General features: G+C 41.5%; 1 protein-coding gene across 1 annotated transcript in view; it reads right to left on the bottom strand.

The window, feature by feature from the left end:
* Positions 1-430: 430 nt before the first annotated feature.
* Positions 431-18,684, bottom strand: part of LOC127236397 (thrombospondin type-1 domain-containing protein 7B-like) — a 146,563-nt gene continuing 128,309 nt past the window's right edge. The window contains exons 5-8 of the mRNA XM_051204015.1: positions 9,629-9,762; positions 2,784-2,934; positions 2,186-2,252; positions 431-678 (exon numbers count right to left, since the gene is read on the bottom strand). Coding sequence (XP_051059972.1) covers positions 431-678; positions 2,186-2,252; positions 2,784-2,934; positions 9,629-9,762 — 600 coding nt within the window. The remainder of the gene's footprint in view (positions 679-2,185; positions 2,253-2,783; positions 2,935-9,628; positions 9,763-18,684) is intronic.

The following is an 18,684-nucleotide window of genomic DNA, read 5'->3' as shown; positions in this document are numbered from 1 at the left end:
CTCTAGTTTCCCACCCGTGTTGCAATCAATACAAGAGGTGTACTGTAGGCTTCTGCCCCATTTCTCTCCTGTCAACATTACCCTATAAGCACCCTCAGCTCATACATGTCATTTCTATCCTACACACCCTGGAACAATAGATACCATTGTTCTCATGTCCTCGAAGAACCCTGCAATCCACAGATTTAATTGCCATGCCGCCATCTTACTTGAAGACCTATAAAGGTCACTCATATATTGGCGAAATGGAAAAAGAAATAGGACTAAGGAATTCGCCCCTCTGATGTGTGTCACACTGCTGACTATTAAAAGAAAATTTGGTAAGATAACAGTGAGCAGAACTGTTAAATCAACACGTGGTACAGGGGATAATTATGAAATCATGGCTTCCTCTTCCTCAGGAAATGTGCATTAAGATGCTAATTAAACTTTAGGCACAATGATCCAGCTCTCTGTCTTTGCAATGCTCATCTCCATCGTCGGCACTGATTAGCTTTGAGGATGCCGGGGCATTATGCAAAGATCGCACAACTTGACACAACTGTGCAGTATATTTAGATATAGGGAAGTAATCAGCCGTGAGTTCTGATTCCCGTTCAAAGCCGCTCTGCACAGTGAGATTAGCATGGTGGCTGGGAGAAGATCCGGTGGTCAGTGTACCAACAAGGATCTGAGGATCTGACATTAACACTGTTGTTCTGAAAGAGTGTTACATGCATTCATCACAGTGATGGTCACCTGAGACTGCTCAAAATTATTATTGACGTTAGTCAAGGCTATTATTACTCCCATAATGCAACACTACACAAGCTTCTGAAGGAACAGCCTTGTTATTTCACACTGACAAGCGAGCAATTGGCTATATCATCTTGAAGATGCATGAATGGAGGTTAAAGCATTTTCTTCATCCCCACTTTAAAAACTCTCTCTCAAAAACAAAACAAACAAACAAACAAACAAAACTAAAACCCCAAAACCCAAGAATTATTACACTTGGAAAACTTAAAGACAACAGCTTTCCCAAGGGATCAAATGCAGATCGCCACACCAGAACAACATCAGAACTGTTCCTACATAAAGAAACAGCCCTTTCATCAAATGCTTTGACCTGAGAGCAAGAGTTCCATAGCAAAATGCCTAGAACTTTCTGGCATCTTCTGTGAGTAAGTTAGAACAGGTGAGGAGGGTCATAACCTCTTCATTTACTTAAACTTCCCCAGGCTTCTCATTCTTCCATATGTAGATTAATAAAGACTGAGTTAATGTCCATCTTAATGTTGGAAAGTATGTATCCTGTCATGGAAGAGTTATTCAGGCAGTTAAAATACTTTGCTATTGAAATAAACAGTACATTTTAAAGAAATAACTGTGTTCAGCCTAACTAGAACATAATTCTTCCAAAATTAAGTGAGTTAATGATATAAACCCCAAACCTCTGTCTTCCTCAGACACAATAAGTTTCTTGTCAGCTCAGGGCTTGATACACAGAGAACTTTATTCCAACTCCCAGCCTAATAGTCACCTACAGTAAGTAGTACTTAAGTAGGCAGATTAGTGATGGGACTAGAGGTAACAGTCCTACCCTGCGCCTGGCCCAAAGTACATGACCCAAAATGTAAACTCTCAATATATTTAAATTTCCCACAAATAGATGATGATGAACTAATAAGGAATAGCATTGAGATGGAGTGTGTTACTGGTGGGTCATTTTAGTACTGCATTACCTTCAGAATCACTCTGCAGATAAAAATAATACATATCAGAACTCACTGAATGTTACAATAATTAATAAGGATTCACTAATTAATAAATGCAAATGTGAGTTACTTATTTCAAAGATACTTTCCATTGTAATAGCAAGATTTCCCTAATTGTTCCACACTTCATGAGCATTTATTTATTTATTTATTTATTTATTTTCATTTTGTTTTTCGAGACAGGGTTTCTCTGTGTTGCTTTGAAGCCTGTCCTGGAACTAGCTGTGTAGATCAGGCTGGCCTCAGACTCACAGAGATCCACCTATCTCTGTCCTCCGAGTGCTGGGAGTATAGGCATGCGCCAACACACCCAGCTGAGAATTTAATTTGATGCATCCAAGTTCTTTCTTTGCACTATTTGGAACTCATTGTGGTTTTTCTTTTCCTATCTCCAAGCAGAAGTATAAGCTTAAAATATCAAGATTTACCATATGGAAATGCCATTTCAAATATGCTATTTGATGTTTTCCACATTGCTCTTATGTTTTCCTTTTTCTAAAAGAAGGAAAAATAAGACAAATAGTTAGCCTATTATTTTTTCAGCTCTGGAAAGAACAGCAACGTAGGAAAAAGAAGATCTCATCTTTTGGAAAATAGTAAAAGGCAAATACAGAGTCATGAACAGAAAGAAGCAGCATTGCGCAGTGGGCCGGCGCTCTTAGGGGGAAACCGATACTTCCAGGATGAAAACGGAACAGAACCAAGACATTATAAGGAGTCATTTGGTGCCAGAGAAGCCCCCTTAAAAAACGGTGCATGGTCGACTCTCAGCATGATCATTACAGGCTATTTTCCTTGTTCACATTCTCAATACGAATGCCTCGGAAGAGGCAACAGTGTTTTAAGTTGCTCATTCTTATTTGTAATTGGTCATTTGTTTTCCTTTTGCTTCCAGTGATGGGTGGGTTCTTGGGAAATATTCTTCTCCCGTGTCACTAGAGGAAAGCCTTAAAACTCATGTCGTGAATTTATAAAGAACAGAGAAGGGAAACCGTGGGAGATTCAGGCATCAACAGAGGAAATTACCTGTGGGCATTTGCTCCAAGTTCCCCACTCAGACATGACACAGTCGCTGGGACACAGAAGGGCACAGGCCTGGGTTTCTGAGGGAGCATCATCCTGGTTGCACAGGCTCCTGTCCACTGTCCCTCCTTCACTGCCAGCAGTACTCACACACCTGTGTGGATAAAGACAGACACATTTAAGTGACTATCAGATGGAGGAAAACAAACCGACATCTTGATCTTCTTCATCCACCGGTCTTTTATGGAGGCATAACTCAAAAAAGAAGCCTTGATACAGCAAGTAAAAGAATTTGGAAATGTCACAGGTACTGGCTGTCTTGTCCAGCTCCCTTTCTCCAGAGACATGACGTATACATATGTCCAGCCCTGAGTGCATAGTCCTTCAGTTTTTACACATCTTGAGAGTTCTAGTCTCCAAATACTGAATAGACGACTTTGTTTCATCCAGAACATTCATACTTTCTGTGCCTCTTGTATTCCTTTCTCAAAGTTCCCAAACCATCTTCGTACTTACTCCACACATCATAGGGAACAGGAAAACAATGCAAAAATAAGGAGTCATTAGTAAAGGCACATGGGTTTTACCTGTCTATGTGGGATGTGGACATCACCATCAAAAGGTGACATGCAAACATTTCTATGGCCCACACAAGCCCAAGGATATACCTTACACCTATATGGCTGATAGAGCATCAACTTCAACTTTAAGATGAAACATACACAATGATATCTGTCATCATGTTTTGGGTACACATGAAGAGAATTCAATCATACCTAAAGCACAGTGTTGTACCCAAAATGGTTTAAGGAAAATGCATGAATGATATCAAGGTTTGGCAAACGTGCCAATGATGTATAAATCATGTCACTCTGCTGGTTGGGAGAGTATGTAAAAAACTGGTTGAGAGTTTCTACTCCACACAATTTGGCATTTAAACAGAAATGTGTAAGACTCACAAACCATAAACTAGAGATGCTTACGGTGACAGTGTTCATAAACAGCCAAGCCAGGAGTAGTTCAACTGTTCAATATTATACAGCAGCTGTAGCCCTGGTCCAAAATGCATTGACTCCAATAAATGGTGAGGATGCATGGATTTTTTGGTACACAAAATGCCATGGGTGGCACATATATGCTATTAAAGGTAGTTGCACCCAGAGTCTCTATATTCTATGATGATCCTTTCACAGACATGTTGAGTCTGAAGGGGTAATAATTTGTGGAGCCTGACTAGTGGTTTCCCTTAGAAAAATGGTTAGTGACTAGCAGGGGCATAGGTAATCTTAGAAATACTTTGTTTTTTTTTACTTCGGGCGTGGCTGTGTGAGTGCACCAGTGTTATGAAAACTTACCTGGCCATATTTCCTCGGTGTGGCCACTTATCGATATTTGTATCTCAGAAATTTATTTTTAATACTAATACTAATTTATTTTTAATACTAAAGATCAGCTGGGCTTTTGTTTTTTTTTTTTTTGTTAGATGTCAGAAATTATTTTTTGGAATACTTATTTTTTTATTTAATTTTTTTGAGTCAAGGTTTTATGTACTCCAGGGTGGCCTTTGAACTTCCGATGCTCCCAGCGTTACTTCTTAAGTGCTGGAGATTACAAGTGTGGCCTGGCCTTATTTAATAAAGAATTCTGACGGCTTACTATTGTTCCAGGACCTGGTTATTGAGGTACAAAACCAGTAGAAAATTAGACATAGTCGCCATTATTTGTGAGTGCTTTTTTGGGGGGTGGGGGAGATAACAATAGAAGTGAACATAAAAATAGCAGTGATATCCAGATGGTGGATATCAACGTCCCAAGATGTAGGAGTCCGAGGCATGAACACTGTGACTGTGGGGCTGTTTGAGGCCAGGCTGGGACAGACAGATGGGACACAAGGCATTTGCTAGAGATACCAGGGTGCTCACTGCATTTTGAGAGTGATGTTCTGAAGCACTGTGGTGTCTCCCTCCACACACAAAATTATGCTGTCTTTCATCAGAAGAGTTTCTTTTAATGCATTAAAACAGAAAAACAACTTCGGGAAATGAGGTGGGAAATGAAAGATAAAAGTCTAACCGTACTGTACAGGGGAGCAACGGAGCAGAGTGAGTAGAAAGGAAGAGTAATGTCGGCATGGGGGGGGGGAGGCTTGGCACCAGGGCCTCTCTAGGCTTCCATTCCTTCCGAGTTAGGGTCAATAGGAGAAGGAGGGCACATAGAACGGCTTCAGTCTCTTTCACAGGACAAAATGAGGAAGCTAGAAGGTGCGTTCTTTCTAGATCTCATACACCGAGCTGGTGTTCTTGTTTCACTGAGAAAGAGAAGTTAAGTCTTCTGGCTAATGATAGCCAGTGGACATAGACATCGGTTTCTGCTCATTTCCAATATATCACAAGAGCAGTAAGTAACAAAGGTATTCGCCACCAAAGAGCACCTCATGGTGATGATTACAAGAGTCGCATTTTGCTGTAGCCACAGCTTCCTCTTCTCTCCTCTTGCAGAACCTCAGGAACAAAACTGTGTTCATAGTAATGGGGTGCAGAAAGGCCTATCTTCCAACTACCGGGCACCAGGTACAAGATATTTGCCACAAATTAGATGGCTCATATTGAATATTGAGCCTTTAAGAGACAATAAGGAGAGTAATTACATTTATATTATAGAAACCTCTCAAAGAAAATTCTAGAATTTGTAATACCAAGTATTTGGGATGGGGTGTTGGGGTGAAGATGGCGTAAAATGCTAGAAGGATTTTGGAAATGTGTCTAACAGGTATCTAGACCCCCAGATGTCCTCCTGCAATTCACACAATCTGCAAGGGTTGACAGAGAAGCAACTCTAGAAATGTTTCTTTGGTTTTTCAGGCTTCAGAAGTCACTGCCTGTCTTTGGTGCTACTTTCTTCCGCCTACAAAGCAGAATCCTCACAGTTCTTCATATCTTCCTACTGTTGTTAAGTCCTCTTATTTCTCACCCCCTCTACCACTTTTAAGTTTCTTGTGAATGAATGTGCCCACCCAGACAGCTTAGAGAGTTATTCTACAGCAAGGTCTTTACCTTAACCATACAATGCCTGACAATTCTCTCTCTCTCTCTCTCTCTCTCTCTCTCTCTCTCTCTCTCTCTCTCTCTCTCTCTCTCTCTCTCTCTCTCTCCACATATCAGATTCTAGGAATTAGAATGCACACATCTTTGGGGGCTGCTGTTTTCTCTGCCACACTAGAATCCTTTCACTGTGCTCCCAGAATACTGGCTATTAGAATTATCTGTTTCGCTCACGACTGGAGGAGAAGTGTTTCCAGAAACCCAGAGCGGTCCGCCAGTGAAGATTAAGAAGACTGAAATTGAAGGTGATTCCCAGATGAAATGCAGTCATCCATCCATTATCTACCCCATGCCATCAATTTTCTTGCCCATCTCCTCTTCAGGAATCACTCACTTCACTCAGAAGCTGCAAAACTGCTTTTAGGCATTCCTGGTGTTTGCTGTCAACACTTCCTGCCTTTTCTTCCCTCCACGGTTACATCTTGAACCCCATTAGTCAGGGTTCCATTGCATAGTAGACAATCCTCTTATCGGAGTCATTCTGACCCGCTATCACCAAGTTCAGCCATCAGTGCTTACCTCAGGGAACTCGGTGGCATTTGAGACAATTGATTACTGCATTTTTTTTTTTAAAAAGGCAAACAAAACTCTCTTCTTGCCTTTATTCCCTTTGTTTTCTTCTTATTTCCCTGGATATTTATTGGTCTCCGTTTTAGAAACATTCTCTTTGAGTCTTTCTAACTTATAAATGTTAGAGTTACCTAGGGATCAAAACGTTATCAACATATAGCAAATTTATAAGCTAATGACAGTGACGTTTATAACCTTAATCTCTCCTCTGAATACCAGCCTGTAATAGATCATTTGGAAAGCTAATATCATATCTCAAATTTCACGTGTTTGAAAGCTAACTTGTTTTCCTGTCAAGCCTGGTTCTCACATTTCCCAACTTGACAAATGGTTCCACCATCCCTCCTGTTGATCAGGCCAGTTAACAATCTTTATATTTCCTTCTTTCCCATTCTATGGCCATTTTATCATCATATACCATGTTCTGTAGCTTTGAAATTTATCCTAAGTTTGACATTCTCATTATCTTTAATTTATTAAACCCAATTCAACTGACAGCCTCTCTCACCTGGAATTCTGCAATGGCCTCAAACCTGTATCTTCGCTTCCAAATTTCTGTACCCTTCAGAACCTTCACTGTTCCACCCCTACCTGGTACTTTTGGACATGTATAAAGGGGACCTCTCTCTACCCCTCTACCCCCAACCTCCCATAGCTTCATGGCTTCATACTGAATAATGTACTGCCTTCACCTTCTTTAAGAATACATCATAGTTTTCATGCCAGCACCAGCTATATGGGACATCTGGTCATTCTCCAATCAAGACAGGCAGCATCTGTCACATGCTGCTTTCCCAGGGGATGCTCTTTTACACCCAGGCAGGTCTCTCATCTTATTCGGGTTTGTGCCCAGATTTCACTTTTGTTGACCGATCTCTCTAAAGTTGGACCTCTACAACTCCAAACCCACTGCTGTTTTATTCTTGGCATTTTAAAGAGAACGCCATCTTATCTTATAATTAATCCATGTGTTTGGTTTTTTTTTGCCATTTTTAGTTTTTATTGAGGAAACAGATACTCCTTGTTCACTATTTTACTTCCCATACCTAGAACCATGTCTGGGACATAGGAAGCAGAAAGATCATAAATTTGGCTTGGACTGAAGGTTATCACAGTCATGAACCAAGAGTGAAGCAGTATTCTAGCACTGAGGTTGTAAGAAAGGGAAGAGATACTCTGTTTCAGTCATCGTAGGTCGTATTAAGATCAGTAATAGTTTGTGGTCCATTGTGCCTGGAAGATTTGCTTCACATATGACATTAACAGCGAGCGCATGCTTGTCAGCTAGGACCACCATAGCAAACAGAAAAACATCATGAGAAGGTAGCATAGGCAATACAGATGTATTTTTCTCCTCATTCTAAAATCTAGACATCTGATTGTGTCCCTTTTCCACAGCGTGGAGATCTCAGCTCATTGTTGATTCTGCATGGAGACAGGCGTTCCACAACCCAAGAACATTGCATTCTTTTGCCCTGTGTCAATGGTTTTCCCTCTGCATGCATCTGTGACCTTATCTCCCCTTCCATTATTTTGCATTGTAGAGGGGGCCTCATGTGGTTCATGTTGGCCCCAAACTTCTGTTCCTTCTGCATCTGCTTTGCAAATACACCACCATGCTTAGCCTCCCAATCTCCTCTTCTCATGCAGATACCATTCAGATTGGACTAGGGCAGGTACACTGCCTGGCTTTTCCTCTAACTACCTTATTTCGTTTATCTCTACTGCAGTGGGAGGTGCCCAGGGGCCAGCACTTTGACAGACTGATTTGTGGAGGGGTAGAATTAGTATGCCACATAAGAACATCTGTTAGCTGTATTCATTATGTGTTTATTTTTAATGTATCAGGCTGCATATGTATGAGCTGAGAGGTATGGTTTCAAGGAGCTTAGATGCCTGTGTTTTCCTCCATTAGTGTAAAACAGTTCTGTCAGGAGCAATTGGTTCTTTTAAAGCTTTCTACCTTCCTTGAGGTTTCCTTTTAAGATTGCAAAGAGGCCTAAACAGGAAGGAAGTGCAAGATGATGTCTTATAAACCTGCTTGGCCAGTCACTTTTCACAGTCATGTGAGAGTATGATACAAGGCAGAGGTTCTTACAAAGAAATGGCCCAAAGTCCGCTAGAACCTGCGCCATAGAGACTGTGGACACTAGGAAAGGGAAGTGAGTTCTCAGCTAGCTTCTGCCTGGGCTAGTGAGAAACATCTTTATAATTCTGCCACTTACTATTGCTTTTGCCATACCTTTCTGAGCTCTTGAAGCACTGGAACTGCTAAAGTGGCCATTATGGGGTGAATTACTGAATGATGACGTTTCCCCGAGGTCACAGTCAACACAAGTAAGCAGTCTATTCCTTGGAGATAGGTTTCTAGCTAGTGTCCTCTATGCTTTTGTGGTGGGATTTTCTACATCTGGAAAACTAATGCCCTGTGCTATTCAGGTGGGTAATCAGTGACACTAATCTTCCTTCTTATTTTACATACTGCTAACTGTGTATCAATGCTTCAGCTTTTACTTGTCCAAATGGCATCATTTTATTGCTGTTGTGCTTTGTGGTGAAGGCAGTTGTTCTTGGGTTCCAAGTTATCTCTAAATGTACCAACCTGGCAAACTCAGATAGAGGATGCTTTTGCTTCCAGGGCTTAATGTACAGGACAAAAATCCTTTGACAAGCTTCCCCAGAGAGGCCCAAAATATACAACTGTTTTATAGATGTGCTTATTTTGTTAAGATGTATAAATATTATATGTAGATCACATTGAATTTTAGTATGTGGGGCTAATTATGAATGGTTTAAGTTACCCTTTTCAGTGTGATGCAATAGCATCCCCAAATAGATTAAAAGCCACCCGTGCTGAAATTGAGATATGGCAAAACAGTGAGAATCTCTTGATGTGTTAGCAGTGGTGGCTAGGAGTCAAGGAGAAGACACTGATCTACTCCTTGCAGTGAACTGTTCCCAGTATAATTAGGAAATAGTAAAGATCATAAGTGATGGACTACAGAGGTCTTCCCGCTGCTCACAGGGTAGGAGGCATATATTAGCTTCCATAGATTCTCAAGTTCAGCATAGTCAGAGGACACAGAATGGCTATCATCAGGTTTCTGGATAGCAACACCAGTATTTTTTTTTTTTTTAGGAAGCTCACTAATGCTCAGTCTGTTCAATGTCACACACCTGATTCTTCTAGATTGTGTTCCTTTTCCACAGCGTGGAGATCTCAGCTCATTGTTGATTTTGCATGGAGACCAGTGTTCTACAACCCAGGAATATTGATTGCACTCACTGTAACACGGGACCGCTTCATGAACCTGTCAAAAGCAGGGAGAAAGAAAGAAAAAGAAATCATGTGCAACTATTCAAGTCATAGAAACTCCTTTAGTAATGCCCGCAGAACATAACCTGAGAAGTGGCACGGTGGTCTATTAGCCAAATCATATCCTCCCCCAAGGAAGACATATGTGGCTGCTCTGAATTTAGCAAGCTGCCTGAAGAAGTACACAAGAAAATCGACTGAAGTCTGATGGTATTCCTTCACACACAAGAGCAAAGGACAGCCGTTCCCCACCAGGAGCAGACTTTCTGTAAGAGGCATAGGGAAAATAAAACCTCCTGACTCACAGAGAAGACTTGGAACAGGCAGAGTAGAAAAGAAGTATGCAGTCTCCTACCAAAGATGCAATTAAGCTTTTCCTTCTAAACAGGGGCCAAATATCTCTATCTTCTCATGTCCTCCTTTCTAATTCCATAAAACTGTAGAAGCCTGGGCAGAGCCCAAGTAGAAACACAGCCCGTAAGTCCCAGGTAAAGGCAAGGAAAAGCACAGTGTAGTGGGACAAGGGGACAAAGCTTGGAGCTCTGCCCGCATGCTCACTGAAATCACGTGTGACAAAGTGACTGGAGACGCTAGTTCTTAGGATTCGCAATGTCAGGGACTGTTTTTAACCTTGGAATTCTATTTAGCCCTGGCACACAGAGCTCACGAGGTAAAGGAGAGCATGGGGTGAAGACCGAGCATGGGCAAAAGCAGAGGAGAAAGGAAGACAGGATGTGTGTGGGGAGGGGGAGGAGAACAGAGTGGTAGCTGGGCGGTGGCGCACGCCTTTAATCCCAGCACTCGGGAGGCAGAGGCAGAGGCAGAAGGATCTCTGCGAGTTCGAGACTAGCCTGGTCTACAAGAGCTGGATCCAGGACAGTCTCCAAAGCTACACAGAGAAACCCTGTTTCGAAAAACAAACAATAAAACAAACAACAAAACAAAATAGAAAAACAACACAAGCAAACAAAAAAGAACAGAGTGGCAGGGTGGGAGTGGCAGGGGGACAGAATAAAGAGGCAGCTACTTACAGCTAAGAAAAGTCTGCTCCTACTCTCACAGGACAGTAGAGGGAAGAGAAGAATCTCCCAAAGCAAAAAGGCAAGATTCTATCAGACAGGTACTCAGCTAACAACCAAGGATTTATCTTGTCCAGGCACACCAGTAGAATGCGGCTTTCTCTGAATTTCTGTGTTATCTGTCCCTATCCTTTAATGCATAGTAATATGTATTTTCATAAACACTTTAATATGGAACACAAGAAGGCACAAAGAATCCCTTCAAGCAACTAAGCAATAGATCAAAATTAGATTTAAAAGCTAACCTGAATAGAAAATGGGTGGGAAATCCTCTGGGTAACATACCCAGTTTTCTTAAGCTATCAATACAAGAAGAGCTTACACGTCTACACCATACTCCCTCCCATGTAAGCCCCAAGATCAGACGGGAAATGAAAAACTGCTCAGATGCATGTACCTGCCTCGGCATGCATAGATTTGCTGTCTTTTATTCCCCCCTCCGCCCCCCCCGGGTGGTCTGAGAACCACAATGACAGACTACTGCAAAGCACAGGGAAGGTCTGCGGAGAAAGATGATGAGCCATCTTCTCAGTTAAGGGTAGAAAACCCACTGCCTCTTCAAAGACATTCTCCAGTCTTGTGGGGTTAATTGACGTTTTTCCCTTCTCCATGTGTACATTCCATTTTTTATCTTTAGTGCTGAAAATTAAACCCACAGCTTTGTCTAGGCTGAGCAGGCACTGTACTGGTAAGCTGTATTCCCAATCATGGTCTCTATTTTAATCCTGTTCATTCTCGGTGATTAATGCCTGTCCTCCCCTCAATGCCCAAGTAAATCCATTACCTCTGTCTCCATAGCCTGTGATGTTGAGGTCCAAGCATTCCAGCCCAGCATGGTAGTTAGGACCACCACAGTGTGCATGGCTGGGGAGGAAACACTCATGGAAGGCCTCAGCTCTACCCTGTCTGTGATTATCTCTAGGTCGTGCAGTATCTTAATAGTTTGTTCACTCTGGTTCTATTAAAAATCTCTATAATTTGGACCTTAAATAAGACTGAGCTAATATAGACAAACATATACAATTTATACTCTTCACATATATGTGTACTACACACACACATACACACACACACACACATTTGCTGAAGAGAGAGACAGAGACAGAGATGGAGGGAGAGAGAAACTTGTCAGTGTTTGGCAGGGGACAGGAGAAGGCTATGTTTTGGAAGATATCAATGAGTCTTAGATAAACCGAAACACATTTTTGAAGGTACCCAGTTTGCAAAATGTCTTTCATTTAACTCTCCCAGTGCAGCCCACTCTACAGCACCAGGAGTATTTTACAAAGGACAATAAAATGCAATGCAAAAGAGGTAATGGCCTTTTCCTCAAGATCTGGCATGAGGGGGAGCAATGAGCTCTGTCTCCTACAGCCCTTGTTCATCAGGCTTCCCCAGGGGAGGTGGGTGGTTCAAAACCACCCTCATTAGGCAAGAATGCAAGGGGAATTTTAAAAAGAAAAATTAACTCTTTGGGGTCTGATTTCCCGCTGTCGTCTTTTCTCTCCGACTGCTGGGTGTTGCTGTCTGGCCGGTGCTGATTTTATTATTATAGCTTTATAATGAAATGTGTTTCCACGTGGACTTTATCAGGGAATCATATGAAAATGTTCTTGCAGGAGAGAAATGAGCCGTGGGAAAGTTAAATGAAAATCAGTTCTAAATGGCACAAATTAGGGGAAAATAAGAGCTTTTAATGGGGCCATGGATGCTAACTACATTGCAGAAAACTCTAAATCCTTTGAGAGAGGCACCGTTTCGTTCTCCCAGAAATGAGTCCTATTCATTACGTCTTCACTGGGGACCTGGGTTTTTATAATTTTGCCAGGTCTAGATTCATATCATAAACTCATTCACCCAGTCAGTCTTTTAATATTCATGAAATAAACCCGCGCTTGCTGCAATGGATCTGTTTAATTAAGCAACACTTTCAGCCACCCCTTTCCAGCTAGATGGACTTCCTGGGCACAAGCTTGGAAAGAGGGCCTCTGTGGGGCTCGGAGTTTGTTTCTATCATATATCACAGCCTTGGAGTCCAAGGACCTAAAAAACCAACAAACAAAATAACCACATGGTAAAAACTATTAATGAATGAAGAGGAAGGAAGGGAGGGATGGAGAAGATACATTCACAGCCTCTGATGTGCTGTTGCAATAAACCTTGCAGCACAGCTGCCAGTGAGGACCTCAGTAGAATCCTTCAGCCCTCAGGCCTCCAGCCTCAACACTGGATACTTAGCACAATATAAAAATCTGTTCCGAGGCCCATTTGGGACCAAAGATCTTGCCGAGCCAGAGCCAGAGCCAGGCTCTGTCCTACTGCAATGAGATGGTCTCCAGGAGTACTAAGAGTTTTAGCACGATGTGCTTCCTTCTATCCTAAATGCTGTGAGCACTTTACCTGAGAAGTATGAAACTACCTCTGATGAAACCCCGAATCCTTGGCCATTAATAGTAAGAACTTTCCTTCTGGATTTCTCTGTTCATGTTGTCTCTCTGTCTTCTCCATGCCTCCCACTTTTTTTCTATTCAGATTCCTTCTTTCAGCTTACCAAATATGATCATTTTAGATTTACTTAATTACTTTACTCTTTTCCACCCTGACTTTAAGGTATCACATGGCTTCTAGAGTTTTTTTTTTTTTTTTCCCCTAGCTTCATCAGTCTGGCTTGCATGTGATTGCCCACAATGTAATACGTATGGTGGTGAACACCCGACCATGGGCAACTGTGCCCACATCCTGTGCAATTGTGACATCACCATCGGCAAAAGATACCACAACAACCCTGCGTGTAAGATGCTCTGCCTGAAGTCTTCGTCATCAGAGTCATTTCAGTTCAGCCAGGCTGGTGTGATCCTTACCTGTAGCTAAAAACAACTAAAGCTTGGAGAAGTAAATTCCCGAGCTGAAGTGTGAATGTGGCTGTTGCACTCTGGAGATGTCTGTTTCCCATAGGCATTATCTATATACTCAGCTTGTTGCAGCCAATCACCAATCAGCAGCCACCAAGAGATGACTAGTATTAATGACATTCTTGTGGCTGTAATCAAATATCTGGTGGCCAGCAAGGTAAGGGGGGGCATTTTATTTTGACTCATGGTTTGGAGATACAGTCCATGGCAGGGAAGATGCTGCTTGAGGGTATGGCAGCATGAGATGGGGCTGGTGGTACCTGGTCATCCGTCAGAGCGGCTTGCAAAGTGTCAGTCACTTCTTTGAGCAAGGCTCTACGCACTGAAAAACACTACGGTAGTGGTTCTTAACCTGTGGGTCGCAACCCCTTTGGGGTTGACTGATCCATTCACAGGGGTTGCCTAAATCCATCAGAAAACACAGGTTCATAACAGTAGCAAAATTACAGTTATGAAGTAGCAATGAAAATGATTTTTCGGGTTTGGGGAGGGGGGGTCACCACAACATGAGAACTGTGTTAAAGGGTCACAGTGTTAGGAGGGTTGAGGACCACTGCTCAGCAGAGCCTCCAAAGCTGTGCCACCAATGTGGCTGTTCAAACTGTGACCCTGTCCTGAACATTTCGCCTTCAAAAACTTAAGATTCCTGCCTGCTTCTTTCTTTAGTGGTATGCATGATGCTGGTAGTCAGCTCACACCACAACTCACACAACAAGTACTCAAAAACAAATCCTGCATCTGTAAGACTTTTTTTTCCGTTATCATTACTTTCTAAATAATGAAACAACTTTGTATTGTATTAGGCGTGACAAGTAACCTAGAGTTGACTTAAAGTATACATGAGAAAATGCACTGCCAATATGCTAATACTAATCTATTAACATAATATACTTGAATGTATAGACTTTAGTTTCTGCAGATAGTCCTGGGAGCAGTCCCTTGAAGATACTGAGGAATAGTTACAGTTTAAAATTCCCACAAAAGGAAAAACGTGAAGTGTTTGAGATTGTCTATCAGATAATGCTGTTTTTTCATATAGAAAAACTGCAAAAGTAACTTATTCTTAATCTGTGGATATGGGGACTCCTTTAACAGTTTCTTAAGATTATTTCTTAAAACATCAACTTCTGAAACCGAAGCAAGAGCAGACATACATCTTTATAGAGTAGCTGGAGTTATTTGAATTAAAAGTGTGGATTGAAGAGAGAAATCCATAAATGTTTTCAAACTGGTATCTGCAAGTGAATCATCCTGCCTCTGCTTTTATGCTGGGGTCCTGTTAGGGAAACCTGGAGCTGGCTTTCTGTGGTGAGTCTTTCTAGGTCAAGCGAATGGCTCAGAGATGTTGGCCATTATCAGTTTAGTTCAACTGCTGAATTTATGGTGAGCTCCCCTCCACTTTCCAGGCATTTTTATAGGTTGACTTCATCTGCATGGCTGTGGCACAGACATCCCCAGAATGCCATCACACCAGGCTGGTTAAGAGTCATCCCTAGATTTCCGTATGCATTATATAGTTTCAATTTGATATTAAAGTTGATCCTCACAATGCTGAACAAGCAGCACTATTTATAAAATCTATTGATGAACACGTTAAACAATAAGATATTTATTTTAAAAAAAAAAAGATAGTTGGTGGTGGCTGTAGTCCTTGTCTCCCTATGGCTTCCAACTGGACTTTGAAGGTCTGAAGAAGAATCCACACAGCAAACCTATCTACAAATTCAACGTACAATGTAATCTGAGCCCCGTTACTTTTGTCTCTTGTCAAAAGATGTGACACTGTTGTGATTAATGAAATTTTAATTTAACTTGAAGTGCCCCGTTGTTGCATTTGAATGAGGTCATCTCTCATCGGGAAATTTTCAACCTAGTCTAAGAGCAGAAGGTCCTGGTGGAAAAGCTGAGTACATAATACAGACAGGCAACACACATCTCCAGAGTGAACTCTCAGATAGCCACATTCACACTTCAGCTTGGTCATTTTAGATAATGTGGAAGGATCACACCAACCTTGTCAAACTCAAAGGGGCAAGGAACTGCCACCCCTTTACATAAATAGGAAATTAACTATCAAGAAGGCTGAACCCTAAATTTGTAATACTACCTAGATTTTGGTAAAAGGCATCCTGATGGGAGACATCATTCTATAAATATGTTTCTCTTATTGGTTAATGAATAAATCCCTGTTGGCCAATAGGAAAGAAAGATAGGTGGGACTAGGAGAGGTGGAAGATTCTGGAAAATGTAGAAGAGTTGTGACATGGTCTCGGGAAGAGAGGACGCGAGTCTGGCGTTCTTGGTAAGATAAGACCATGTAGAAATACATATGTTAGTAATTATGGATTAATATTTAAGACAGAACTAGCCAATAAGAAACGCTATTAACTGGCCAACAGTTTTATAAGTAATACAATATCTCTGTGTGTTATTTGGGGCTGCTGTTACTCTGGGACCAGGCTGGTGGAAAACTGCTTATTTTATTTTTGGAAAGGAATAGTGGAGGATTCTTTTTCTTCTGAAACGTTCGTTCTAAGTGCCGTTTCCCTTTCCTCTCTCTTTCCCTTTTCATTTGTTTGCAGTCTTCTTTTTGTTCTAAATCAGTTTCTTTTTTTTGAAAGTGGGTTTTATTATGTAGCCTTGGTGGGCCAGCTGGCTGGGCTAGAACTCAAGGAAGACTGTTTGCCTCTGCATCTGGAACAGTGAGACTAAAGACTTGTGCCACCAAACCTGGCCACATTATTCATCTTTTTAACACCCAGGGCTCAATATCAAGGCTAACACCTTCACCGAGGGGAAATTGTGAATTGCTCTAATTTGAATGTGCTTGTCCCCTATTTACTTTGAGGGCATGCAGGGTCCAGGACCCAAAGTGCTATGTTCATAAAATTGAGAGTGGAAATTCAGTGTGGCTATTGGTTTTCGAGTGTGGCTTCCAAGGAGTGATGAGATTAGGTCATGAGTCAGCAACTGTCATCACTAAAGCTGTGGTAGCTTCATAAGGACCAGGGGAAGAACATATGAGTGCAGAAGGACATACATTCTATCCACGGGGTGAGTCAGCCCAGGGGGCCTTGCAACAGGATGTGCGACTGATGGCCGAAAGTACCTCCCCATCCCAGGTATTTATTATAGAAATGAAAACCTGACTACAACATGAATGACTGCCACACATCTACTTCCCTCGGCTTCATGACAGGAATGAGACTACAGTATCCTAAACTGTGCACGAATTTGTATCCATGTCTTTCATGCACCCTTCCTTCTTGAGGGATGTCACATAGAGGCAAGCCACCACTCCAGAATGTGCTAATAGAAAGAGGCTGCAAGGTTCTCATTTAAAGGCCCAGAGCTACCTGTGCTGACACTGTTTAGATTACTCGCAACTACAAATAGCTACAAATAATTTAATTAAAAGACTCTATGTACCTTGAGTATCCCTAATATGATATCCAGAATATGGAATACTCTAAAACATGCAAGTTTTTTTGAGCCCCACATGACATCACAGGTCGAACATTCCAGGTCTTACTTCATGAGGTGGCTTACAATTAAAACACAGCTATACTAAAAATACTGCATAAAAATAGCTTCAGTTTATGTTCATGAACACAGATGATTTTCATATGTGGACTTGGTTCCCATCCCCAAGGCATCTTATTGTTTGGATACAACATTCCAGACTCAAAATAAATTCCTACATCCCAACTCCAGTATCCCAGACGAGAGTACTCTACCTGTAATGTTATGTCCTCACTTAAAGCCGATTTATGGTTACCCTTGTGTGCTATCTAAGTGAACAGGAAAATAAATCATGGGCTTAAAGTGAACTGAACCAGTCAGCAGCATAAATTAAAGTATTTTTTTTCATATGACCTGTGTAATATTCTCTGAGGACAACAGTAACATGCATGCATGCATACTCATCACATTTGGTGTAGCTTACAGAGCCGAGAAATCATACCAGCCAAGGCAGTGTGGGGGAGTTGAATTAAAAAGCCTAATTCTGCCCCACAGCCCTTGACAGATAATCACAACAAATATAACACAAGGAGGGGTCTCTCTCTAGGGTCTGAATGTCTTTGTACCTCGGGAGATGTTTCTTACTGACACTAGGATGGTATGAAGTCATGGGAGCCATGGAGATTGTTCACAGAATGCCAGGATTTCAGCCATGGTTGCCGTTCTGATTTTCATAGAACAGATTATAGTTATCTGTCAAACTCACATGAAAAGAAGTAATGCCGTGGCAGCAATGATTGATATTTCCAGAAAATACTGGATGAGGCAACTTCTTAGTATTTCAAAAGAGGAATAGGAAAGATCACAAACATAAAGACATGAAACAAATCAGTCACAGGAGGAGAGATACTGCATGATTTCACTTGTATCAGGTGTCTCAAGCAATCAAACAGACACAAGCAAAGAACAGAACAGCATGAGTCAGGGGATGGAACTGCAGAGATGGAACACTGCTAATCAAAGGATGCAAAATTTCCATTGTACAAGGTAACTTACAGAGACCTTCCATATGGCACCATGCCCATAGATGACAAATCTGTCATATATGTGGACACATTCAAAAGGGTAGGTTTCATATTTAGTCCTCTTATTACAATAAAATTGTTTAAAGATTGGAAAGAGAATGTTTGTCTCAGAGAAATTGAGAGCACATGGAATATTGTTCGCAGTTTAGTGTAAGAGCAGATGGATGACGGGTAGATGGGTAGGTATATGGGTAGATGCTAAAAAGATTTTAGGTAGAAATGGCAGATGAGGGCTGGGAAGATAAATGATAATTAGATGATTGATAGATGATAGAGATGATAGTATGTGATAATTATGGTAGATAGAAACATATATGGGCAGACAGACATATAGGTAGATAATAAGCCTGTGTCCTAGAATATTACAGCAAAAATATTC

The sequence above is a fragment of the Phodopus roborovskii genome, unplaced genomic scaffold (genome assembly GCF_943737965.1).
Source record: "Phodopus roborovskii unplaced genomic scaffold, PHOROB, whole genome shotgun sequence".
NCBI lineage: Eukaryota > Metazoa > Chordata > Mammalia > Rodentia > Cricetidae > Phodopus > Phodopus roborovskii.
This window is presented reverse-complemented; position numbering and strand designations above follow the sequence as displayed.